General features: G+C 46.0%; 1 protein-coding gene across 1 annotated transcript in view; it reads left to right on the forward strand.

The window, feature by feature from the left end:
• The window catches only part of LOC119402347 (venom metalloproteinase antarease TserMP_A), a 64,837-nt gene that overhangs the window by 16,069 nt on the left and 25,827 nt on the right, over positions 1–22,941 (forward strand). Inside the window, exons 2-3 of the mRNA XM_037669491.2 lie at positions 3,402–3,454; positions 18,501–18,609. Coding sequence (XP_037525419.2) covers positions 3,402–3,454; positions 18,501–18,609 — 162 coding nt within the window. The remainder of the gene's footprint in view (positions 1–3,401; positions 3,455–18,500; positions 18,610–22,941) is intronic.

Consider the following 22,941-nt stretch of genomic DNA (forward strand, 5'->3'; position numbering starts at 1 on the left):
AACTGACGCAAGAAAAACACGCACACAAAGAGAAAACGAACACTACAAAAGAAACTTTTGACTTCGATTTTTCTAATGAGTGCGTTTTTTTGTTCTAGCGATAATTCCTTACACACGGTATACAAACGTGCTGAACCAGCAGTTTGTCCTTCGCTAGTACACAGTCTTAAGCTCTTAAGATCTTCAGCCTCAATATCGACATTTTGCCCGCTTACACTCACTATTCGTCAGCTTTATACTCCCGTCTACTTACCTTTGCTTCAATGCCCAACAGTCTGTTCTTCTATGCTATTCTTCACAAGCGTGAGTTAAATGAGCGAGGGGGAAAGGGTATCATTGCCTGTCCTCCTACCCCACCCCCGAACTCTTTAATTGGAAGTTGTCATTAAAAATTACACCATCTTCCACTAAAGGGAACCATGTTGGGATGCGAAGCAGCGGGTGGGTCGACTTAAAGTTCCGCTCATCACGGGCACCTTGCCCGATGTTAACGCGTCCTTGCTAGTGGAGCACACTATGAATTCATTGTAGTTGCTGTTGCTGTTACTCGTCCCGAACTCTATTTCGAGCACGCCACGCGGGTTCATCGCGCGCCTGCAGAATCTCGTTCGTCGACGCCATGACAAGATTGCTGAGAGAGTGTAAGAGGGAGAGGCCACAGCGTCTTACCCAGCCCCTTACAGAGGCCCTAACGCGCTAGCGCGTGCCAGCACACATGGTTTTTTACGCGTTACGCCAAGCTAAGACAGCATACGGCAGCCCGGGCCTCTAAAGTGCTCTGCACGTATCATCGTGAAGGCGGTCGAAGAACAAGAGGAAGAAGACTTCTCCTTGGCGCGAGCGCGCGCTCAGATGGCTATGCTAGGCTGGACGGTCGCCAATGGAACAAAGCCCAGCGCAAAAGCTGCTTCGCATCTAAAAAGCTCTCGTGTCCTTCAATAAAATTTGGTTACTCCACAGCAACCCCCTATAACTTGTATTTGAAGGTACCAGTCCAAACGGCACCAAATGCGCACCAGCCACGTAAGAGATTCGCGTTAAAGAGCATTGAAAGTATTATTAAAAATTCAATTAAATTCTATCACAAGGTAGTCTAGAATATTAGAGACACTGCGCCCGTAATTTGCCAGGCAGTAATTTATGTATCAAAAGTGGCGGCGCCATCTCAAAATTCAAAGTATGAATGCCTAACGAGACGGAGTCTCATCTTATGCGAGTGTATTCATATGCAACACGGAATCTCTGGCACAGTAATATTCCTAGTTACGCATCCCGCACGTTTCAACTTTAATGCCATGCAGTGCATAATTACAGTACACCATTGACAAACCATGACAAGTAAAAAACAGCAGTTCCTGTCGGTTCCGTTCTTGTGCCAATAATCAAGGTGCTGGAGTGCATGTTTCGCCAGTACGCTTCGCGATGTGTCATATGCTCCAGTCGTATCAAAATGGTGTTTGCTGTTGGCACGAAAAGGTGTGCGTGCAACTGTGGACTATCGGTTCTTGCCAAAGTAAAAACATGCTAAAGATATAGCGAAGCTCATGGACACGTAGGTAGTCCTGGCTGTTGCCGTTTTGCTTTTTGCCATATTTTCTTCTGCTATATCTTTCCCATTCTCTCATATCTCTGTGTTTTGTGCGTCTTTTTTGTCTCTATTTACTTATATTGCTTTCTTTCTCTCGATCTATTTCTTTACCTTTGTTGGTCTTTCTATCTATCTTTCGCTTGCTTCCTTTTCTTTGCCCTCATCTCTCTCTGTATTTCTTGCTTCCTCTTTCTTTCTATCTTTCTCTCGCTCTCTGTTACTTTCTCTCTCTTTCTTTAATTGTCTCCGTCTTTCTCTTTCTGCCGTTGCTTCTCTCTATCTCTCTCTCATTCCTTCTGTGTGATGCTTTAGTTTCTCCCCTCCTCCTTTCTCTCCTCTTCACCCTCACAGGCGTATCTACCGGAGGGGGGACAATGGAGGTGCTAGCCCCATCACTGAGAAAAGGTAGGGGGGCGGAGCTCCCCCACTTTTGATAGGGGTTACTGTAGACTGCACGCTAGTACAGCGACAATTGAGAGAACTTTTCCTTCAACACAATTGCGTAATTATATAATAGAATTGGTCCTATGCTTCTGCTGTGAAGATTGTCCTCCGCGTCTCACGACCACGCACTGTAGGCTCTGCGTTTGGAGCCGCTTATTCGACACTTTCGCGCCTTGTGCTCCAACATTGCAGAGCAGTCTAGCGCTGAGCAAGAGATCTACAACATTAGATCAGTCTGTAATTGTTTTATTCTGTTCTGTCTGGCCTGGAATTTAAGTCTGCAGTGACGCAAATACAGGCGGTAACCAGTAAGGGTTTGATGGGTGATGCAGGACCAAGCAAGTCTCCGATGAACTTGCTTGGTCCTGCTTATCAGACGCGTATGGTAGCTTGCAGCGATTGCAGCGGCTTCAAACAAGACGACGAATATCGCAGTGGACTCGAGCACATTGGGAAGCCCAGCTTTCAAGCTTGATCCACAACTTGATTTAGCGTAGCAGGGAGATGGTCAAGGTCCACGGTGTTCTGGACTAAAGAGAGTGAATTAACAGCCGCGTTAGTTGGTCTTGATTCATCTTAAATTGAATTTTACGGCGCAAAATAAAACACGGACGATAAACAAGCACGTTAAGCGCCGCTTATTTCTCGACCGCTGTTTTCAGCAAGGATGACTTCAAAAGGTTGTATACGCGCACGAACAGCTCAACATCGTTTTACTACAACTGCAAGCATTGATTATACGCATCCGAATCTATCTCGCCAGCTGCTATAAGCGCCCGCTGCCAATATATTTGGTTGGTAGGCTTACTGAATTGCGTGCAGAAGATACTGTGCAGCTATTTCATAAAATGTTTAGTTAATGCCCAGATTATGAATGCGCTGTTTACTTTGCACACGTCATTTCAATGTCATGAGATTTCACTCATTTGTGATGTCGCGAAGTACGGAGGTAATTTTATGGCACTCCAAAAAATGGTTGACGAATGCCGAAGAACTAACGGCCATGAATATGCCGTATGGAAAATAAATAGTTTATTCTCTGACCTTTTTACGTGGTCGCGCGTAAGTGGTCACTAAGCCATGGATCAGTTTTGCTCCATCTCTTGCACCTCGTTACAAGCAGGTGCTGTATACGTGACCCAGAAAACCTAGACCAATCGTAAACAGCTAATGACCAATGGAAATGTAAACAATGCGAGGTAGCTTAACGTTACAATTGCGCACATTTTTTTAATGAATTGTATGCTTTTTTTATACCACAGCGGTTAAGTTTGCATAACGTATACATGATTCAAATTCATGTCCGTCGTTGTTTTGTCATTGGACGTTGCTGCATTAAAGCATAAGAGTATGGCGCTCCCTTTTTCAGTGACCCCTTTGGCACTTTGTTACCTGGTGGCGCTGTTAGATATGGGCCTATTGGTAAGTTTCTTCATTGTCTGCTGTACAGTCGATGCATTCATGCGTAAGAATCGGAAGCTGTGTATAGCGTGCGTATCGCGATGATCGACGTCGTGTTCAGCTTCACAGCAAATTGGTTACGCACATATTCCTAGACTTTGCGACTGCATTTGGGGGGATGCAATAATGTCGCGCGCGCTGCTTATCATGCAGACTAAAGCTGCAGATTCGGGAAAACCAGCTAAAGTATAGGCCGCTGCGTACCTCATGAGTCGTAAAATAGGCTAGAATGTTTAAATTAACATTAAACGTGGTCGAGAACTAATTGGCTAACTTTTAGCAGGAAACTAGGGTGATGGCCGAATTCCTTCTGTTGGGTTTAAAAGTGAGCCCGATTGCAAAAATCAGCGCCGTTCTAGAACCCCAAGCGTGGTACCAGTACGTGTTTTGGCACTGGATCGCACTGACGGAGAGAGAGAGAGAGAAAGATAAAAATTTTATTTGTGAAGGCCTCAAAGATAGTCCTCGTTGCGTGGAGCCCTTAGTTCAGGGCTCCATTGGCTAACGCCACACCACGTGCCCGCTGGATGAGCCGACGCTGCTCCTGCGGCTCTGAGCTGGTCAGCGCAGTCTCCCAGGAGGATTGTGAAGGTGAAGGAATAGGGCGGCAGCCCGGTGGTTGTGGAAATTTTTAGGAGCCGTGATACACTGTGGACTAGGCTCCACAATAGGGGCAGTATGAGTGAGGGATATTGTGTGGGGTGGAAGAGATGAAGGATGTAAAGGCAGGGGAATCAATTAGTTTGAAGCTACACTGGTACACGCTCGGAGTCACTGGCTCTCAGGTGAACGAGCTGGGGAAAAACTGGGTCGCACTGGTTGGGGCACTGGCATCGCCGCTGTGACACTGGCGCTGACTGGGAAGAGCTGAAGACGCTAGAATGTTCCCGAGAGTGCGCTAGCGCATACTGGAGCCTCTACTATGTCTGGCAGTGCCGCGCGCTGCTTTTGGTGTGCGGCGAAATGTTTCAGTAGCGTTGAATATGAAATGTTTGATTAGATGGAACCGAAAGATGCTATCCTGGTAACGGGTCCCGGAAATGTGTCTCAAATTCTAACTTGGCAGATAAAGATGATGAGATGCTCAATATTTTCAGGATATGTACTGCCGTGAGCAAAAGTATACGGACCATGGGAGCGTCTGCCGAAGTTGCGCTCTGCGGCATCTAGTGGCTAACCGTCTGCAGTCGAGAGCATAGGTCTGGCCGCGCAATTGCCAGAGCAATGCTCTCGACAACAGACAGCTCGGCGCTAGATGGCGCAAACCGCAACTTCGGCACGCGCTCCCGTGGTCCGTATACTTTTGCTCACGGCACTACGTAGTATGTGAAATCACTTTCATTTCTATTGTTTACCTCTCGAATGTGGAGAAGCATATGGTAATAGCATAAAGCAGCCAACGGTGGTAAATTCGTTTTCTAGCACGCTTTTTTTATTCATGCAGTGTCATTATACATAGTTATTCTTGCGGAGCACGTAGCAGCAATGAATGCACATATATCAGTTTTGAAACCGCGATGTGTTGCCGTAATGATTCCATATTGCAGAGTTTATAAGTCTGGAGGCATCGCCGTGTAGTTGACGAGAAGTAAATGAGCTCTGACTTCGCGTCCTCTCCAAACGGAGGCCACAACAGGCGTCGTTCGACATTGCCACACCGGAAGCGCATCTCGGGCAATTCTTGCACTTTCACTTACTTCAGTTACACTCCAGGTAACAGAAAGGTTCCGAAGGTTAAATGGAGAAACTTCAACAATCGCGACTCACCTGCGCCGAGGTCAGAGTGTAAGATACATACTCCAACACCGTGGCCGAGATCGGTCCTCCCTAGTGCGACTCCGAGAGAGCGTTAGGCCTTGCGTACCGGGCGAGTCCGTCTGCATGCCACTGACATTTCTTGATTTAAGCATAGGCAATTCCGACGCATAAGAATGACTGTAGCTTGGACATCGCTTAACCTAGACGAATCATTGCCTTTTTGTACGGCACCCGCACAAGGAGCGATGACCATCGATGTGACGCGCTTTCAGCAACACACGCCGGCTCCCCGGATGCTCCCGGCCGCACTTGCCGGTACTTCTCTGAATCATATGTCAGAACACAAGCTTGTCAACTAGTACGCTTTACCGAACTAACATACTGTCTGTTTTTTTCAGTGCATTGTATTTGTTTCTTCTTTTGTTTTTTCCAAGTGCTTTTATAATTGTAGAAATCGATAGCACTGCAGATCAGTATAGGCACGCGCGCAGTACTTGAATATGGTCGCTTTCACGGGAAAACTACTCAATATCAAATCATGTACGCGCGTATTTGTCGAACGAGTCATCATAAAGTTTGTGTACGTGTTCACCAGTAGGAAGAGCGAGAAACGGCTAATAACATGCGGCAGTAAGAGCTGGCAAACTGCACCCTGTTCCTCGATCTCTTCGATATTTTCCGGAGTTAAGATGGGAATTCTTATAGAAACTTAGTGCTCTGGCCAATATCGGCATGTCATTCATTGCCGACAGCCATTTGTTTTTGTCTAATAAAGAGGCAAGCTTGATTTGGAAAGGACGGTCGCGTGTTCCTTGAGTATGCGACATCAAAATATGAAACGAAACAGTGTGCTACTTTCTTTACTATTCCTTTTACGGCAAGACGGACGTGTTTGTTGCGGCGCAGTTGAAGCGTGCTCGGTTGGTGATCAAGAGGTGGCAAGCTCGAATCCTCATGGACAATGCTTTCTTTTTCATACGGAGTTTTTTAATTGCGATAACAATTATATGGACAGTCTCGACGGGTTTTTGCCGTGTAAAGTCCCAACTGATAAGATCCCCCACGCACCGCAGGTTCCACCGCAAGTAAAAGCGCGCGTGCGGGGGCGGCGAACGCAGCCGAAGCAGAGATCAAATGAGCAGGCTCAGTTACGTCGCTCGGAGGACGCATGCGATAACATCACCTTGCTCGGGAGATCTGCCGTCGAAGCAGAAAGGAAACTGTCCGCCCGTCTTGAACCAGCATGAAAAGACGCGAGGGGGGGGGCGGGTAGTGTCAGTCACGCAGCAAATTTGAACTTTGATTCTAAGTGCGTGGTCACGACCGCTGGCGCAAGCGCTATCTCAGGAGCCATCAGCGGGCAGCTCGTATACCCCTTCTACGTGCTGCGCTTTCAACGCGAAGTGACAATGCGGAAAGAAACATTTCTGGAGCTGTTTCCATCAGAGTAGCTCCACCGGCTGGAATTTAAAGTTTGGTTTGTGAGCACATGACTACATAAACCAAGACAAAACCGCGAAACACTAGGCAGCCGTGTTATCCATCAACGGAACGGTGTTAATAAGTGCTATTTTTTAGACAACCTACGCTGAAAAGGGCCGTAAACACGGCGGAAATTAAACTGGCAGTTCTTCGCTACAAACAACGCGCTTTCGGAGTAGTTGATCACCTTCTGCCGCTGTTGAAAGATACTTTTCAATTCAAAGCGATAGATCAAGTGACCCTGAGCCGAAGGAAATGCACTAACGTTGTGAAGAATATTCTGGTACTTGTTGAGACTGAGGAGTTAGTTCAATCGATGCGAGAAACGGAGTTTTCTGTTTCAATTGATGCAACCATTGATATTAGCAGCAAGAAACAACGCTGTGTCTTGTTATGGTATGTAGACAAGACTTGAGAAAAGTAAAAACAGATTTGTTGGAACTCGTTGAAGTTAATGCCGCCGACGGGACAGCTGAAAGTGTGTTCTCAACCTTCGAACGGTGCATCGACAATAGAGGTATTCCACAAACAATATCATACGCCTTGCATCTGATAACGTGAGTGTGATGGGGGGAAAGCATAACCAGGTAATGATCCACCTGATGAAAGTCAATAAACATGTGGTCGTTTTCGGTGCGTATGCTCAGCGCATCTTCCTACAAGTACTGCTGCAGCTGAATGCTTACTGAGAACCCTGGAAGAGATGGTTCACAGCTTTGTAAACTACGTTTCTGGAAGCGCAAGAAGATGCACAATCATATTGGAAAAGCTTTTAAAGCCATCTAACACTCGCTGACCGGCGCTGTTTACCTGGGTTAACCGGCTGTTGGAGCAGAGGACTGCCCTGGAGCACTTCTTCTTCGCTGCACGTGTGAAAGACAAGCTATTGAGTGCAGATCAATGACTTGAAAGAATGAGGAATCCTTACAATAAGGCGTACCTGTTTTTTCTCATGTTTCTCTCAAGAGCATCACAGATTTCAATGCGCTCCTCCATTCAGAAGAAGTGCTCGTGCCTACTATGCCTTACGAAAGTGAGAAGCTTATAAAACATTTCTGGTCAATTTCGTCACAGCGAAACAGCCACAGATAAAGGGCTAAGACGTGAATGAGAACGACCCTAGCACATACGTTCTGCTTGAACAAGGATATCTGGGAAGTGACCGTGAGGAACAACTGGTTCTCATTGAAGAGTACAGCGCAGAAAAGGGCGAATTCAGAAGCAGATGCCTGCCGTTTTATGTCACCGGAGTTCAACAGCTGAAGACTGGACTGCCCTACAAAGACCCGCTGATAAAAGATTTGTCGTTCCTTCAGGCTGATGCTGCCTTATCATATCTAAGGCATGAAGAGGTGACATTGCTCTCGGCGCCGGCAAAACAGAATGTAGAGAGATTACAAACATGATGTTCAGGCTGCATGAAGGCAGCTCCCAGCCTCTCTTTCACAAGCACATAAAGGTTTTGTTCGCGTAATGAATACTGACGTCGTTGGAAAAAAATCGGGGAAATTAATGATTTCATAGGTGAGCCCCAATTCAGAAATGGGACGAAACTCGCTAAACTGTCTATCTATTGCTCATGCAAATGCAAACGCAGAGCTCGTTTTCTCGTGGGTGAGTGACGGGAAAACATCGAAGCGAAATACGTCAGGTAGTGACACATTGAACGCCACGATGGTGATGCGTTCAATATTTTGCTCAAGATGGTTCCGCAGTAAAAGGTTCAAGATGACGACCAAACACACCAATCTTCACACACAGGAGAACACTCGAGTGAACTAAACCCCAAAATCAACAAGCCCCTCAAGATGTCGGTTTATCGGTTTGCTCAAGACGGGTGACATGTTCTAGTCATTGTGCTGAGATCTTAGTTATATACGCTTGAAATACCTAGATTTTTAGATGCGAAGCAGCTTTAGCGCTTGGCTTTGTCCGTAGTTCCATTGGCGGCCGTCCGCTTTCTAAAACCTACCATAGCCATCTGTAACATATTGAGCGCGCGCTCGCGCCAAGGAGAAGTCTTCTTCGTTTTGTTCTTCGACCGCCCTGTTGATGATACCTGCAGAGCACTTTAGGGGCCCGGGCTGCCGTATGCTGTCCTAGCTTGACGTAACGCAGTCAAAACCACGTGTGCTGGCGCCCGCTAGCGCATTCGGGCCTCTGTAAGGGGCTGGGTAAGACGCTGTGGCCTCTCCCCTTTACACTCTCTCAGCAATCATGTGATGACGTCAGTAAACTAGATTCTGCAGACGCGCTATGAACCCGTGTGGCGTGCTCCAACAAGAGCAACAGCAACAGCAACTACAGTGAATTCATGGTGTGCTCCACATGGAAGGACGCTTTAACATCGAGCAAGGTGTCCCTGATGAACGGAAGTTTAAGACGACCCATGCGCTCCTTCGCATCCCCACATGATTTCCTTTAGTGGGAGATGGTGAAATTTTTTTCAGTTCGAGGCACACAAAACTTCCGCAGGTTGACTGAAAGGTTTTGCAGTCACTACACATGCCAGGGTGTCGGAACGAAATGTTTTCCGTTTCGGCTTTCCTTTCGTTCCGGTGCAAAATGTTCCTTTCCGTTTCCGTTTCGGACCAAAAAAAAGATGTTCCGTAACGGTTCGTAACGGTTTTTTTAATGCAAAAATTGAAGTTAAGCTAGTCATAAGAACCATTGTATTTGTGATGTAGTTACTTGCCCTCCTCTTAAGAAAGTAGGACAAGGGTAAAACACGTTCTTCAGAGGAGCGGAATTAACTGTACCACGAATTCCTACCAACTAGCACAAACCAGTATTATTTTAAAGTCACAATATTTATTTTCACAAAAGACAAATCCGAATTTTTTCAGTGGGCTCAGTGCTTTGTGTCAAAGGGGTGAGCACGATCTCAGAAGCAGCACACGTCATTGAGTGTACTCTGATGTGCGAGACCGCTGTTCTGATAAAAAGATCGCGAGGCCTGCGCGGAACACGCAGCACAGTCCCAGCGAAAGGTGGAAGAGCGGGCTTCGTAGAGACCGTTGTTGAGTCTCTTGGACCGACTAGTACAAGTACACATGTAAAGCACCCACTACTCCATAAATCATCGTAATTTTTCTGAAGTGGCGATGTTTCCACTATGTCAGTTTTCATCATTTTTCGGAGATTCTTGGTAGCCGCTACGCATCTGTAAGGCATTATGTGCACTTTGTACTATGGCCATAGGCGTGCGCAGGGTTCCCCATTAAGGGGGGCAAAAGTTCATCGCTGCGCCCCCCCATCCTACTAAGTCAATGTATGGGGCAGATTTCGCCCCCCCTCCTCTTAGGTGTCTAGTAGGGTCAATGTACGGGGCAGATTTTGCGCGCCCCTCTTAGGTGATTAGGGGGGGGGGGGCGGCCGCCCGCCCTGCCCCCCTGTGCGCACGCCTATGACTGTGGCAGATGATGATGAAGAATTATGGTTGAGCACTCTACAGTGAGTGGGAAGCAGTGTTGCGGAATGGGCGCCCCCATTCCATTCCAACGCCATTCCGGGGAATTAGAACTTGTCGCAAGTTCATTGCTTTCAATTCCTCGGAATGAAAAAACTTAGTCGATTCTCACTCCGAGAATGGCCGGGCAGTTCAATTCCATTCCTGCAATTCCTCAACGTAGGAAAGGCACCTTGATAGTTTTATCGAGTTATGAATGAACGCCCCATAAAGCTGATCTCATCAAGTGCATTAAGGACTGCAAAGTTACGCAAAACACGTTACCAAGGCTGAGGGACAATAGCTGGGTGACATATCTCGTGCAGTACAATCACCCTACTAATTCCCATAGAAGCAGTCCTCCCGCTACCTATAGTGTTTGCGTGATCAGCATGTTTGAACGAATGGTGATGTTTTAATACTTTTTTTAAGCTTAAATGTGTTAATAATAAAGTACGAGATTGAGTAATTTTATGCCGACAAAAGTTGCATTCAAGAAGGCTAAGCAGTTTTGCCACGCGCCTGGAGTGGTCGTGAATATGGAGAAAACTAAGATTTGGTTAATGGGGCACCAAACCCTCTAGATATGCTGGTATTAGTTGGAACAGTGCACCGCTGGACACCTTGTGCCTTTGCATCAGATACGGAACACTGGGCCGCACTGCTGGTCAAGCGCGCCTCGCAAGCATGAATGGGGTGAGGTGAGCTTTTTGTGTTCGCCTGTGCGCAGGTATGCGATGTCTTCCTCGTCGCAAATGTCATTTACGTGTGTCATGTACTACACTGATGCTGAGATAAAGATCAGGCTGTGCATAGAGTATTCGCCACTTCCGGGGGGGGGGGGGAGGTATCAATGGGAACCAACGCGCAGGGGTAATTTGTCCATCCCTTCAGTATCTCCTGGGATAATGCATTTGTTTGTGCACTAATTTATGCCTCGGTTTGTAGTAAGCGCATTGCTTTCAAATGTACCGTACTTCTAATCAGCCAAACCATTTCAAAAAATACTGCTTTATTGTTGAATTCGAGGCTCTGACTTACTAAGATCTGAAGTTTTAAAAAAAGCACGTGCTCTATTTTCGGAAAAAGACGTCATTCCGTTCCCATTCCACTCCGCGCAAAAGGCTTTTAATGCCATTTCCATTACATTCCTCCAAGCGTTGTCCCCATTCCATTCTCTATTCATTCCGGGGTCGCTAAAATGTGGAATGATTCCGGAGTCATTCCATTTCAGGAGTGGCAACTCCACAGCCTGGAGGGAAGCATTAAACCACACACTCTTTACGCTATTAGCATTGTGTGATGAGTGGTTGCTATTTTACTCTTCTGCCACGCTTTATTAGATGCGAAGTATCTTATGGCGGAGTTCAGTCCGGTGGTGGTGGTATGCGGCGTGACCACCCTTACTGCGCATGCGCACACCCTCTCCACACACCTCCTCTACCCTTCCCCTCCACTCCCCCTCTCCCCTTTCGCTCTCTCCCTTTCCCCCTCTCCCGTTCCCATTTTCCCTTTCGCCTCTCCTTCCCCCTTTACACTCGTCCTCTGAAACGCGGGCTAGACATGCCGAAATTCTCTCCTGCGCAACGCCGAGATGAGCACCAGCGCATGCGCGTCCCCTCCCCCACTCTCTCCTCTCCTACGCTGCCCCCCTCTCGCCCGCCTATCGACTGCGTTCCCCGCTCGCCCTGTGAGAATTAACGGCCAGGCTAGATGGAAGATACGACGCGCGTAACGTCCCTATTCGCGTTCCACGACGCGAGGTCGGTAGCATGCCCAACGAACGCCAACGGAACGCGATCGTGCAAGTGCTCCGGCTTCGCATCGCCTCATGGTCCCCTTTAGCGGGAGATGGTGTAATTTTACATATGTTAACACGATTCCTTGCCCGACAAAACGCCTCTATAGAGTATTTTTGCGAAGGAGTTACAGGAACCAGCGTGGCACTGTGGTGGAAGACCCGACTGTCACGCAGAGGGCGCGGGTTAAAATGCCATCCAATCCTAGAATTTTGTTTGTCATTTATCTTTTTTCTTATTTCACGCGATAGCGGTCACGGACAGCTGCGGCGGCGGCCGACAACTGTGGCGCCAAATCCAGCTGTTGCGATCTCATAACAGCTTTTGCTGTAACAAATTTCTGCGCCCACGATGCCCTCTCCACTTTGGCCTGCGTGACAGGCGCGCAAAAGTCCACTTGCAGTAATGTAAACATCTCTGGTTGCTACTGTTTTCGTTTTTCGCACAATTTCAACACATCTTTGATTCGGAATTCCAGCCTGAGGTACGCGCTAATACTATATACCCTCAGATATGCTCACATTCCATGAACAATGCTCCGGATTGCGAAGTTTTCCCGTGAACCGAAAAACGATTGAAAAATACGGTTTCACTTCGGAACGAGATAATAGACAAAGTTTCGGTTACGTTTTCATTCCTGTCAAAAATATCTTTTTCTTCTTTTTTGTTTTTGGTCTTGGTTCCGTTCCGACACACTGATTCCCAGTCACTTCACATTTACTATCTTGTTTCATTTTTTTACGGCGGGTTGCAGAACCACTGCTAATCAAACCAATAAAATGTTTAACTCCACGAAAAATTGCCTTATTTAAAGGATTTATCCACCATTATTGAAAAGCCGGCGTGCTGTTTTGTATTCAACGTGATGTGCACAAATGTAGAGCGTCTGCCAGGCTCATTATTGCACTCTACGGCCCTCACTAATAATCTTTTTCTTTTTATTCAGCGACCATGTGTACACAAATGAGTATGAACAGCATTTCTTGCGCATCACATAGCCCCTCAAAGAGAGCTCCAAGGTAGCTCACTCGTAGTATTAAAAGCCAAACATGAGGCAATGCTTTTGAGTTGCGCAGGAGCACAGGGCAAAAAGATAAATCGATGGCAAGAGCCAGAAACGCGGCAAACACGCATGTATATATATTAATATATTGAATGAACTTGCAGGTATCACATCGTGAAACGAAAAATGCTTTTACTAACGTTTCGTTCATGGAATGGCCTTCGTCAGAGTAAGTAGGTCTGTAACAATGCAGCCGCTTTTCTGGTCTCACGAAATCGAAATAAAAGACAATGGGTAATCTGTCACAACAGATAGCGTTAACATGACTGACATGCGATAGTTAGATGGTTATACAAGTTTCAAATTTTCTTGCGCATCAACACGTGGTACGCAGTATGGTCGGCAGGACATATAAAAAGAGCTCTGAAGTAAATAAATCACGAATGACTAATACACGTTACACTCCATATCCACGAATTGAATGATGTTAGAGGAGCTTGCTCGGAGATGATCGGGTAACCCTTGAATCCTCCGTACAAATTCCTCTATTGTCAGAGCCGTTCCAACGTTTCGAAAAGTCGGTCCCAGTGCAGTTCCACGGCAGAATGCGTCAAGAACGCGTGGGGCTTACCCAACTGGCGACTCATACCGAACTGTTTTCTGTTCGACGGTCTTGACAGTATTGAACCGTGTTGGGTATGCCCCGCATAAACGCGATTTCTGTTGAGTACGTTGTCGATGAATTCGCGTACACTCGTCTCGAACTGCTGCCGCGTGAATGCACTGGTGGCGGCGTTGGTTTTGAACGTCATGGTCTTCTCGGAAACGCTGTGCCTCATTACTTTCATCCCCACTCCACGGCGATCGGTCCCGCGGATCTCGCTGCTCGCGTTTGTGAATAGTGTTGGTCGAGGCCCGGTGATTTGACCAGGTACGCCCAAGACGAGATACGCCCAAGGACAGTTCTTCGGCGTACTCGTCAAAGAGCAGCGAGATTGGCGTTTGACCTTCGCTGGGTGCCAGGTGGAGACTTGCTTGCTTGCTTGTTCCTTGCATTTGGCGCACACCCACAACGGGGGATTGGTCAAGAAGCCGGCGGGTGAAGTAAAGTAGAACATGTGAGTGCCTGTAATTAACTCGCGCAGTTGTTATTCTTCTGCGCCGAGAGCAAGCGCCGAGTGTGCAGCGGAGTGTGCCTCTAGCGGCAGAACTGAGAGCTAGCGAATACGGCACGATGGACAAGGCGCGAGCAAAGAAGCAAGTCCCTAAAATTACTAATCTAAGAAGTCATGTTGTTATTGTGGGACACAGCTAATTTTCTTACATTTTTACTGATACCTGAACGAATGGTGTTAAATTTATGGATCAAGAAGGATCCCCTCACCTCACTATCGTGATTTGTCTTGAAATCGAACTGAATACTGGTGGCCCTAATTTTGTCGACATTGTGGCCACGCGTACTAACATGCTTCGACATTGGTAGATTGCTGAGGCTTGCGGCGTGTATACGATAATTATAAAAGCGAATTCTGAAACATTTCTCCGTTTGACCTATGAATTGAACTTTGAATGTTGAACACCCGAGAATACAGACGACGTTGGTACTGTCACAAGTCTAGTCACCATTTATTTTTAATGAAAATCTGGATGAGCTAATTGAAACTGTTTTACATGTCATCATGTGCACGCACACTTTACAACGTTGTTTGTTGATAGGATGACAGCCTTCATGACGTAAAGACGTGGTTTAGATGAGGTTAGTAGGTAACTCACGAAGGTCCCGTGGTCTTCGGTAGACCACGCGTGGTTGTTCCGTGAAGATTCCATTGAGCCACTCGCTCTGTATGAAAATGTTGAAATGTTTCTATTAATATGGTGAACATTTGGAGCTGAGGCCACATATATCAAAATTACGTTTGTCCGCGAAATGTCCCTGGATCTTTTGCTAATACTGAGCAGATCTGAACGACCGAGCTCGTCTGCGCGTTTGCTGGAGTCTGCTGGCGTTTGCTGTGATTATGCTGGGCCGATAGCTTTGTCTTTCGAGCGCGCTCCCAAGTTCTTCGCAGTTGCGGGAAAATTCGCTGCTATTAGAGCATATTCTTTTAAAACGGACTGCTTGGCGCACGTCGTGTCTGCGGTTGCGGAAACGCCTTCGGTAACCGGTGCAGGAGGGCACGAGCGGGGGTCGCCAAGCTGAATGACTCCCAATGAGACTGCTGTGACACACGTGGGTGACTTCACCACGGGCACACACGGTGCGTTGTCCGCCGCAGTTGATGCCGACCTTGTTGGTGGCTGAGTAGTTAGTTGGCTCGTTCTGGCAGCTGCCAGTTGTCTCCGCGAACACGTTCGACGTGCTGCAGGGTTGGAGCTGGGCGATTTCACAGGGAATCAAGATGTACTGAAGATGTTGGCCACAATGAATTCTCGAGCATCATCTAAAGTAGAATCGAATGTTAGACGTCGGGCGGTTCATGTAGCGCGGCGAAAAGAAATGTTGCCGACCGATGCATTGTTACCAACCTTGTCGTGGCGACAGGGCGCAGGAAGGGTGGCGATCGATGACAACCAAGAAGGGGACGCAGGTGGACAACCAAAAACTGTCAGTCATCTCACCGCACTCGGCTTACAGTATCGCAGAGCAACCAACGGCGTCAGTAGGATGTTTCACACCGCGATGCACATTTCGCTTCAATCTCTGTGCACGGAACTATACCGAATACAGAGTGAGGTAACACTTGTTACTTATGAGACTGGCCCCGTTAGTCCACTATTATCATTGCAAGTTCGGTCCAGTGACGGCGTTCGCATTTCGCGGTTCAAGCCTTACCACTGCTCATATGACGACGATCATTACGAGCTCCAGCACGATGCTTCTGCCGCCAAAGTTGATGCTTCGTAACAGTAGCAGTTATAGAACACTCGACAGACGACACTTAGCGTTATATTAAGAGGATGAGAAAGACAGAACGAAATTGGCCGTGTATCTGCTTGGTTCGCTGCAAATGTCGTCTAAAGACGATAGAAGAGGCGCTTCGTGAAATATAGACGCCATCTGGCAATACGTCGGGAAACATGAGTGTTGCGGGCTGGTAGTCCCGGCGCAGCAGCAGGCGAAGACCGGCGGTGACCAACGCGTCCGGCGGCACACTCAACGAGTACTCTCCACACACTCTTTTATTTACACGTCGCCTGGGTAAAACAGGAATGCCAGAGCGGCGCCCCATGGCATTCGTACAGTGCAATACAGAACCGACACCGAAACACAACAATGAGCTTGTGCAGAGGGCATGGAGGAAGGCAAGTTTCAGCGCAGTCGCATTTTCAGAGCAGCTTAAGAAACTAGGGTCGTTAGAATTACGTACGTATGCATTTTTATTAAAGGAACACACCACCTAATACTTACCTAGTGATGTTGCGCCTCAGATATGCGTAATGTTTGCTTTTTGATCGACAACGTACACAAGTATGAACCTAGTCAGCCGTTCAAGATGGCTGGCCTTTAGCAAGTGGTTCAACTTTGGCCGAGTGGCTGAATCGAGGGACGTGCCGACAAACAGAAAGACAGAAAGACAGACCAAAATTTCTTCGTTTAAGTATGCCAAGAAAGACTATTGTCTTTAAAAAGAAACTCTTGTTCGAGCTTTTCTTCATGGTCAGTGTTGCATGCATAGGCATTCATAGGCATGTGCAACAGGGGGGGTGGGCGCCCCCTAATCGCCAAGTCTACCGCGCACCTTTACTCGGTCAGAACTCTCCAGTCATTGTTTAAGGTGCATGGTTATGACCTCAAAGTGTTTTGACGACAATGGCATCCGATGACCTCTGAGGATGCAGTCCGAGAACTCTATGCATCTCACGTTTAGCACCGAAAAGCCGAGGACTAAAGGCTGGGCGTTGTGAAAAGCACCTTCAATGCTTATTTTTGATATTCATATCCACTGCAGACTTGTCTTCTGTCGGACTCGATCGATGGGAGGAGGGGGGAAGGGTCAGTGCGGGGAAAATTGCCTCTACTTTTTGGATAGAGCACCCAGTATATGCCTATGCACGCAGTTTTCAATACATCCGTATATATTCCTCCCTGTGCATGTTATTTCCGTAACAATATAATTGATCCCGCTAACCTAACCCGGTCTCTCTATTAATGTCTGTGCGGGAATGTCGACTATCAATGCCGGTTGTCTCTGTCTCGCTTTCTATTACTGTCTTTATCGACCCTTATTAGAGTAGTGCTTTATAAAGTCGTATGGAGCCACAGCTTCACAACGTAGGCTGCCTGTAACGTCTTACGAGACGTTCAATGTGGGCAGTTCGCGGTTACTCATACGTTGCATGAGGAGAAAACATTGGGTTGACTTAATGGCGGCTATATAGATTTGATCTTGATTCGATGATTGCTGTGGAGGCGCTTTGAAGAATACCTAAATATTCGCGATATTCTTCGTACAACTAAGACCCAACCTTTTCTATAAGTTGCAGTGAATACAGCACTTAGTGCAAATATAAGGTGCCTGAAGGATTATGTTGCTCTATAAGAAGTAACTGCACCGGAGGAACAAAGTTGAAATTTCCTAGCTTCTTGTTTCACTTCGGTAATACGGCCAAAATCATTATAGTTTTAAGGCAATGTGAGCTACAAGAAGCACTCTCTACACATGTGCGTTACTGCGGCAAACAGTGGCACGAATTATATCTGCCCTCATAGCTGATTTTAAAGGGAAACTAGAGTTGCTCTAGAATGGAAGTATGGGCATTACGTTAGAGTTGTGTAAAAATAAAATTTAAGTCCCTAGCTTGTAACTTTCCCAAGCAGACCGCCGCAATTACCGTTTGTGCATTTGTCGTATCTCCACCTCTGTCGTAAGCCAAGCTAACATAGGGAGCTAACATAGGGACCTTCTACACGCACGTCAATTAAAGAAATAGTCTCATTGCTGTTAAGGAGAAAAAGATTAACTAAATACAAGAAGATGTTGTCTGTATTCTTGAAAACATTTTTATCCGAGCTCTCACAACTATTCACGCGTTTTAATAGGCGCGGCTGCAAGCCCTGCAGGCACGGTTGGGAGTTCTACTCCAAACTAATTGCCCGTCACGTTATTTCAGCACAACGTTGCCGCAGTAGCGCGTATTTTGAATACCACCGTTGCTAATACACGCTTAGGTCAAATGAGGCATATAGGAAGGAAGAAGGCAAGCGCCGTCGGCAGGCAAAGCGCAGAACAGAGCTGGCAGCCAGCACATCGCAAGTGGTACTTCGCCTACGCAGAGAAATTATACGCCCACTCCCTACAGGTGGGTTGTGTGGTGTTGTGGACGATATTATACTTTATAGGTTGCGAAAGCATGCAGGAGACCTTACGTAATGGTGTTAGAAGAATTGAGCGTGTTAAGTACATGGTATTTCAATTCAATGGACACTTCAGTAGCTCAATGCACAGAACATTGATTCCGATTCCTGTTCGCATGTTGGAAACGGTATTTGAAGGCAGTTCCAATGATGCGTTTCAGGTTCAGCAGCTGCTGGTGGTGCGTGCACTTCATATCGGGCGGCTGTGATTACAGAGCAACCGATGACATTGACGGGGGTCTTGACAGTGGCTCACGAAGTCACACATCTGTAAGAAAGCGCACTTTTTACTATTTCATTTTATTTGCACTCGTGATATTTTGTTTTACTGTGATGGGGGTTTTGACATTCTTCCGTTCTAATCGTTGCCTATTTGTTAATTCTCGTGTTAATGTGTCTCGATGCTCTTTTTAGGGGCGAAGCTCCTTAAGGCGGCACCCGTTCGTCCCTCGTGATCGTCGTCATCGTAGTAGTCCGTAACAAGTCTTACGCTTTGACCTCCAAGGTGGTGCCGGTGGGAGATTTCTCCTGTGCGTTGTTGAACAATAAAAAATTCGCAGCGTGCGCGTTAACTAAAAGCCGAATTCTTCTGTCTCTCATTCCCCATTAGCAGCCATTGGCATGTTCCAGTAGGAAACGTTAGTAGAAGTAGAAGTGTAAGTGTTAGCTAAAAGCCGACTTCTTCTGTCTCTCATTCCCATTAGCAGCCATTGTTTACCTCCAAGGTAGTGCCTGGTGAGATTTCTCCTGTGCGTGATTAAACAATAAAATTTTTGTTCAAAACGCCGTTGATTGATGAAATAAAGCAACGAAAGACGCCAGATGTTTTGTAAAAGCAGAACGAAAGAACGCCAGATGTTTTTCTTAAAGTGTAGTAGTAGTAGTTGTATGTAGCCACCTCGCCCGATCGTCAACGGGCGAGGTGGACCGGCAACGGCGCGAGGACCCTGCCGTACGAGAGTTAAATCACACTAAAAGACATACTTTGCGGGCGATACACTCTAGTGAGCTTTCAACTTTTCGTCTTAATGTACATGATAAAGAAATTATTTCTACGAAAAACGCAAGGCACACCTTGAGCAATATGTTTGGTTTTGGGACGCTAAATGGAACCATGAGGCGATGCGAAGCCGGAGCACTTGCACGATCGCGTTCCGTTGGCTTTCATTGGGCATGCTACCGACCTCGCGTCGTGGAACGCGCGTCCTGTCTTCCCTCTAGCCTTGCCTTTAATTCGCACAGGGCGAGCGGGGAATGCGGTCGCTCTTGGCGCTCTTTCGCTCGGGAGCGGACTTCTTCCTTGCATTTCACCGATCACAAGTGATAATGAAGGGACCACGTAAACCAACAGTACAATAAAGGTTTGATGTTTAATATATACACGATGTTTCACACTCTTTATATTATGTACTGGGCGCATTTCACGGAAGAGTTTCACGGTTTACAGATGATTCCCTCCGTAGCTTCGCCCCACTCATCATCATTCACCCCGTGGATATGCTGTGATTTTTTTTCGCCTTGACTCTAGGCGACAAGTTTCTTGTTCCAGTTGAGCCTCTTTTTTCATTAGAAATTAATCCCTACTGATACGCGTCAGAACGCGCTGGCGACATTTAACAGGAAACGAGATCATTCTGACTGTTTGATACCTAGGACATATTGAAGTGGAACGCAAAGCATTTAAATAACAACTCCGGAGATAATGTTCAGGAATGTTCATTCAACGACCTAGCTAGGACACATTTGTTTTGCAGGGAGGTCACCCACCACCCTAAAGTACGACAGGATAAAGGTTTGCATCGAACGTGATAGCAGAGGGAAAAAAAGGAACTTCTATGTAGGGTTTTGCCGTTAAATGGCCCCGACACGGTGGTCTAGTGGTTATGGCGCTTGACTGCTGACCCGAAGGTCGCGGGATCGAATCCCGGCCGCGGCGGCTGCATTTTTGATGGAAGCGAAAATGTTTGAGGTACGTGTACTTATATTTAGGTACACGTTAAATAATCCCAGGTGGTCAAAATTTCCATAGCACTCCACTACGGCGACTCTCATAATCATATCGTGGTTTTGGGACGTTAAACCCCATATATTATTCTCATCATGTATTGTCAGATGATAGAAAACGAAGGCAAGCTGTTTTCCCGCAGAGAAAATTTATTTGCTGTTTTTTTTAATACAACGATACAAATCAGGCATGCTTTTTTGTTCATAACCGAATTTGAAGTAGAACTCTTATTGTTCTAGCATCATTTTGCGCCTGAGAGAAAAGCATGCACATGGCGGCTACAAAAATTCGCAGCACTGAATTGATAAGACCTGCGTATTTACTCAGATGTCCATTAACGGGCTAAGCGAGCATCCGTGGCTTACAGAGGTAGTTTTTCTTGATAATATTACGAATGACAGAATTGCAAAGTCATATTATTTTCATTTTTATATTGTAGTAAAATGTCGGATCATGTGTACTACGATGGACTATTGCAAATGAGTTCTCCACAATAGCGCAACGTGGCAGAAGGGCTATGAAATGGATAATTGACAATTACCCGTTTGTCGCACAAAGCCACAAGGAAATTCATACGGGGTTCTAAAAAAAGAAGGCTGCTAGATGAAAGAAAAACATTCTGCCTCTCCGGGGCTTTGCCGGATTAGTTAAAAATTTTCTGCAACTGTAACCCTTTTTTTATGTTACATCCGTATGGATTTCCTTGTGGCTTCGCGCTTCAAGCGGGTGTTTGTCAATTATCAATTTCATAGCGATGGACTATGTGACGTTCGTCAGGGGTGTATATCTGCGTATTAAATTATTGTGATGCACCACACTATCACTGTAAATAATGTTACAAAACATGGATATTACGACTTGTGACATGCACGTTTGAACTTGAAAAGTGATATCTAGCGAAAATTTTCGATGGTCTTCATTTCATTACATTTTAATGGGTAAATTTGGATCCTTGCTTTTCCCGATTTGGATGGCCTGGAAAAAGCGAAACAAAAGCTTGGCTTTGATCGTTTTTTTTTATTTCAAGACTTCACGTCTATACCTACTGGAATCGCTTTCATTTTTAAAAAAAATTAAACGCAGGAAGGCGTTTTGCAGGTAGTGACGGCGCCTTGAAGTTTCGACAAAAACCCCAATGCGAGGTGCTACATATTCACGGCTTCCACTCAAATTGAACTCAGCTTTTGCAAGAAAAATAGATTATTCCTTTTCTTCTTAAACAGACATAAGCTAGTTCAATTTTTTTCTGGTTAACAATGGCTCGCATGCAAAAGCAATTACAATGACATTTGTGACGTCTCTATAGCGTACGGGCGCTTGCTTTAATGCAATGTTCTAAATTAGGAACCCTGTCTATCATATTCGCTTCGAATTATTACATTGTTACAGTAAAATTTTACAAAATAATTGTGACAGCATTTTGTCAATATTGTTAGACTTATCATGATCCTTCATCGAACCTTTATCAGCGTTAGTAAGCGATAGTCAATCATTTACATGCAAAGGCATGTTGTAAACTCAAGCAATAGTAACAACTTGATGTGGGCTAGTTGGTTCATAATTAGAACAAATAAAGTAACAGCGCGAATGAAACAAGGACGACAAAGGAACGACGACCACGGGACAAGCGCTGACTGCCAACTTAATGTTTACTGCAAGAAAAACCAGCCTTTTATACATTCTCAGAATGAACATGCGCACAACAAACACTCGCTCCTCACACTCTCAATCGTTCTTTTAAGAAGTTTATTTCTCTCTCCGAGATGAGAAGAGAGGGCGAACTGATACACTTATCACCTTCGTTATGGATCCAAAAGGCCTCTAAAATTTCCCTTTCCTTCTTAGATTTTCCATTTCCTATAAATTTCGTTTTTTCAAACATGGGAACACATGCGCACTTCTTACAATGGTCAACTAAATGACTGCCATATGCATTTTTTACATTATATCAGTGCTGACGCGCGCGATCGTTGAAACATTGTCCAGTCTGACCTATATAAACTTTTCCACAACTCATGGGAATCAGATAAACCACATCACTCGTGTTTCAACGATCGCGCGCGTCAGCACTGCAATAATGTAAAAATGGATATGGCAGTCATTTAGTTGACCATTGTAAGAAGTGCGCATGTGTTCCCATCTAAGAAGGAAAGGGAAATTTTAGAGGCCTTTTGGATCCATAACGAAGGTTATAAGTGTATCAGTTCGCCCTCTCTTCTCATCTCGGAGAGAGAAATAAACTTCTTAAAAGAACGATTGAGAGTGTGAGGAGCGAGTGTTTGTTGTGCCCATGTTCATTCTGAGAATGTATAAAAGGCTGGTTTTTCTTGAAATAAACATTCAGTTGGCAGTCAGCGCTTGTCCCGTGGTCTTCGTTCCTTTGTCGTCCTTGTTTTATTCGCGTGTTACTTTATTTGTTCTAAAAACTCAAGCACATTGCCCTAAGCATCTGTACCTGTTGTAAGGCGTAACCTATCTACCAACTTTGCGCATGTCTAATGTAATGAGAATATGTACATTACAGGGAAAAGTTCAAATACTGTCGAGTCGGGCAGAAATTACTATTTTGAGACTACTTAAATGTCAGACGTGTTTCT

This window comes from Rhipicephalus sanguineus, chromosome 8, assembly GCF_013339695.2.
Source record: "Rhipicephalus sanguineus isolate Rsan-2018 chromosome 8, BIME_Rsan_1.4, whole genome shotgun sequence".
Taxonomy (NCBI): domain Eukaryota; kingdom Metazoa; phylum Arthropoda; class Arachnida; order Ixodida; family Ixodidae; genus Rhipicephalus; species Rhipicephalus sanguineus.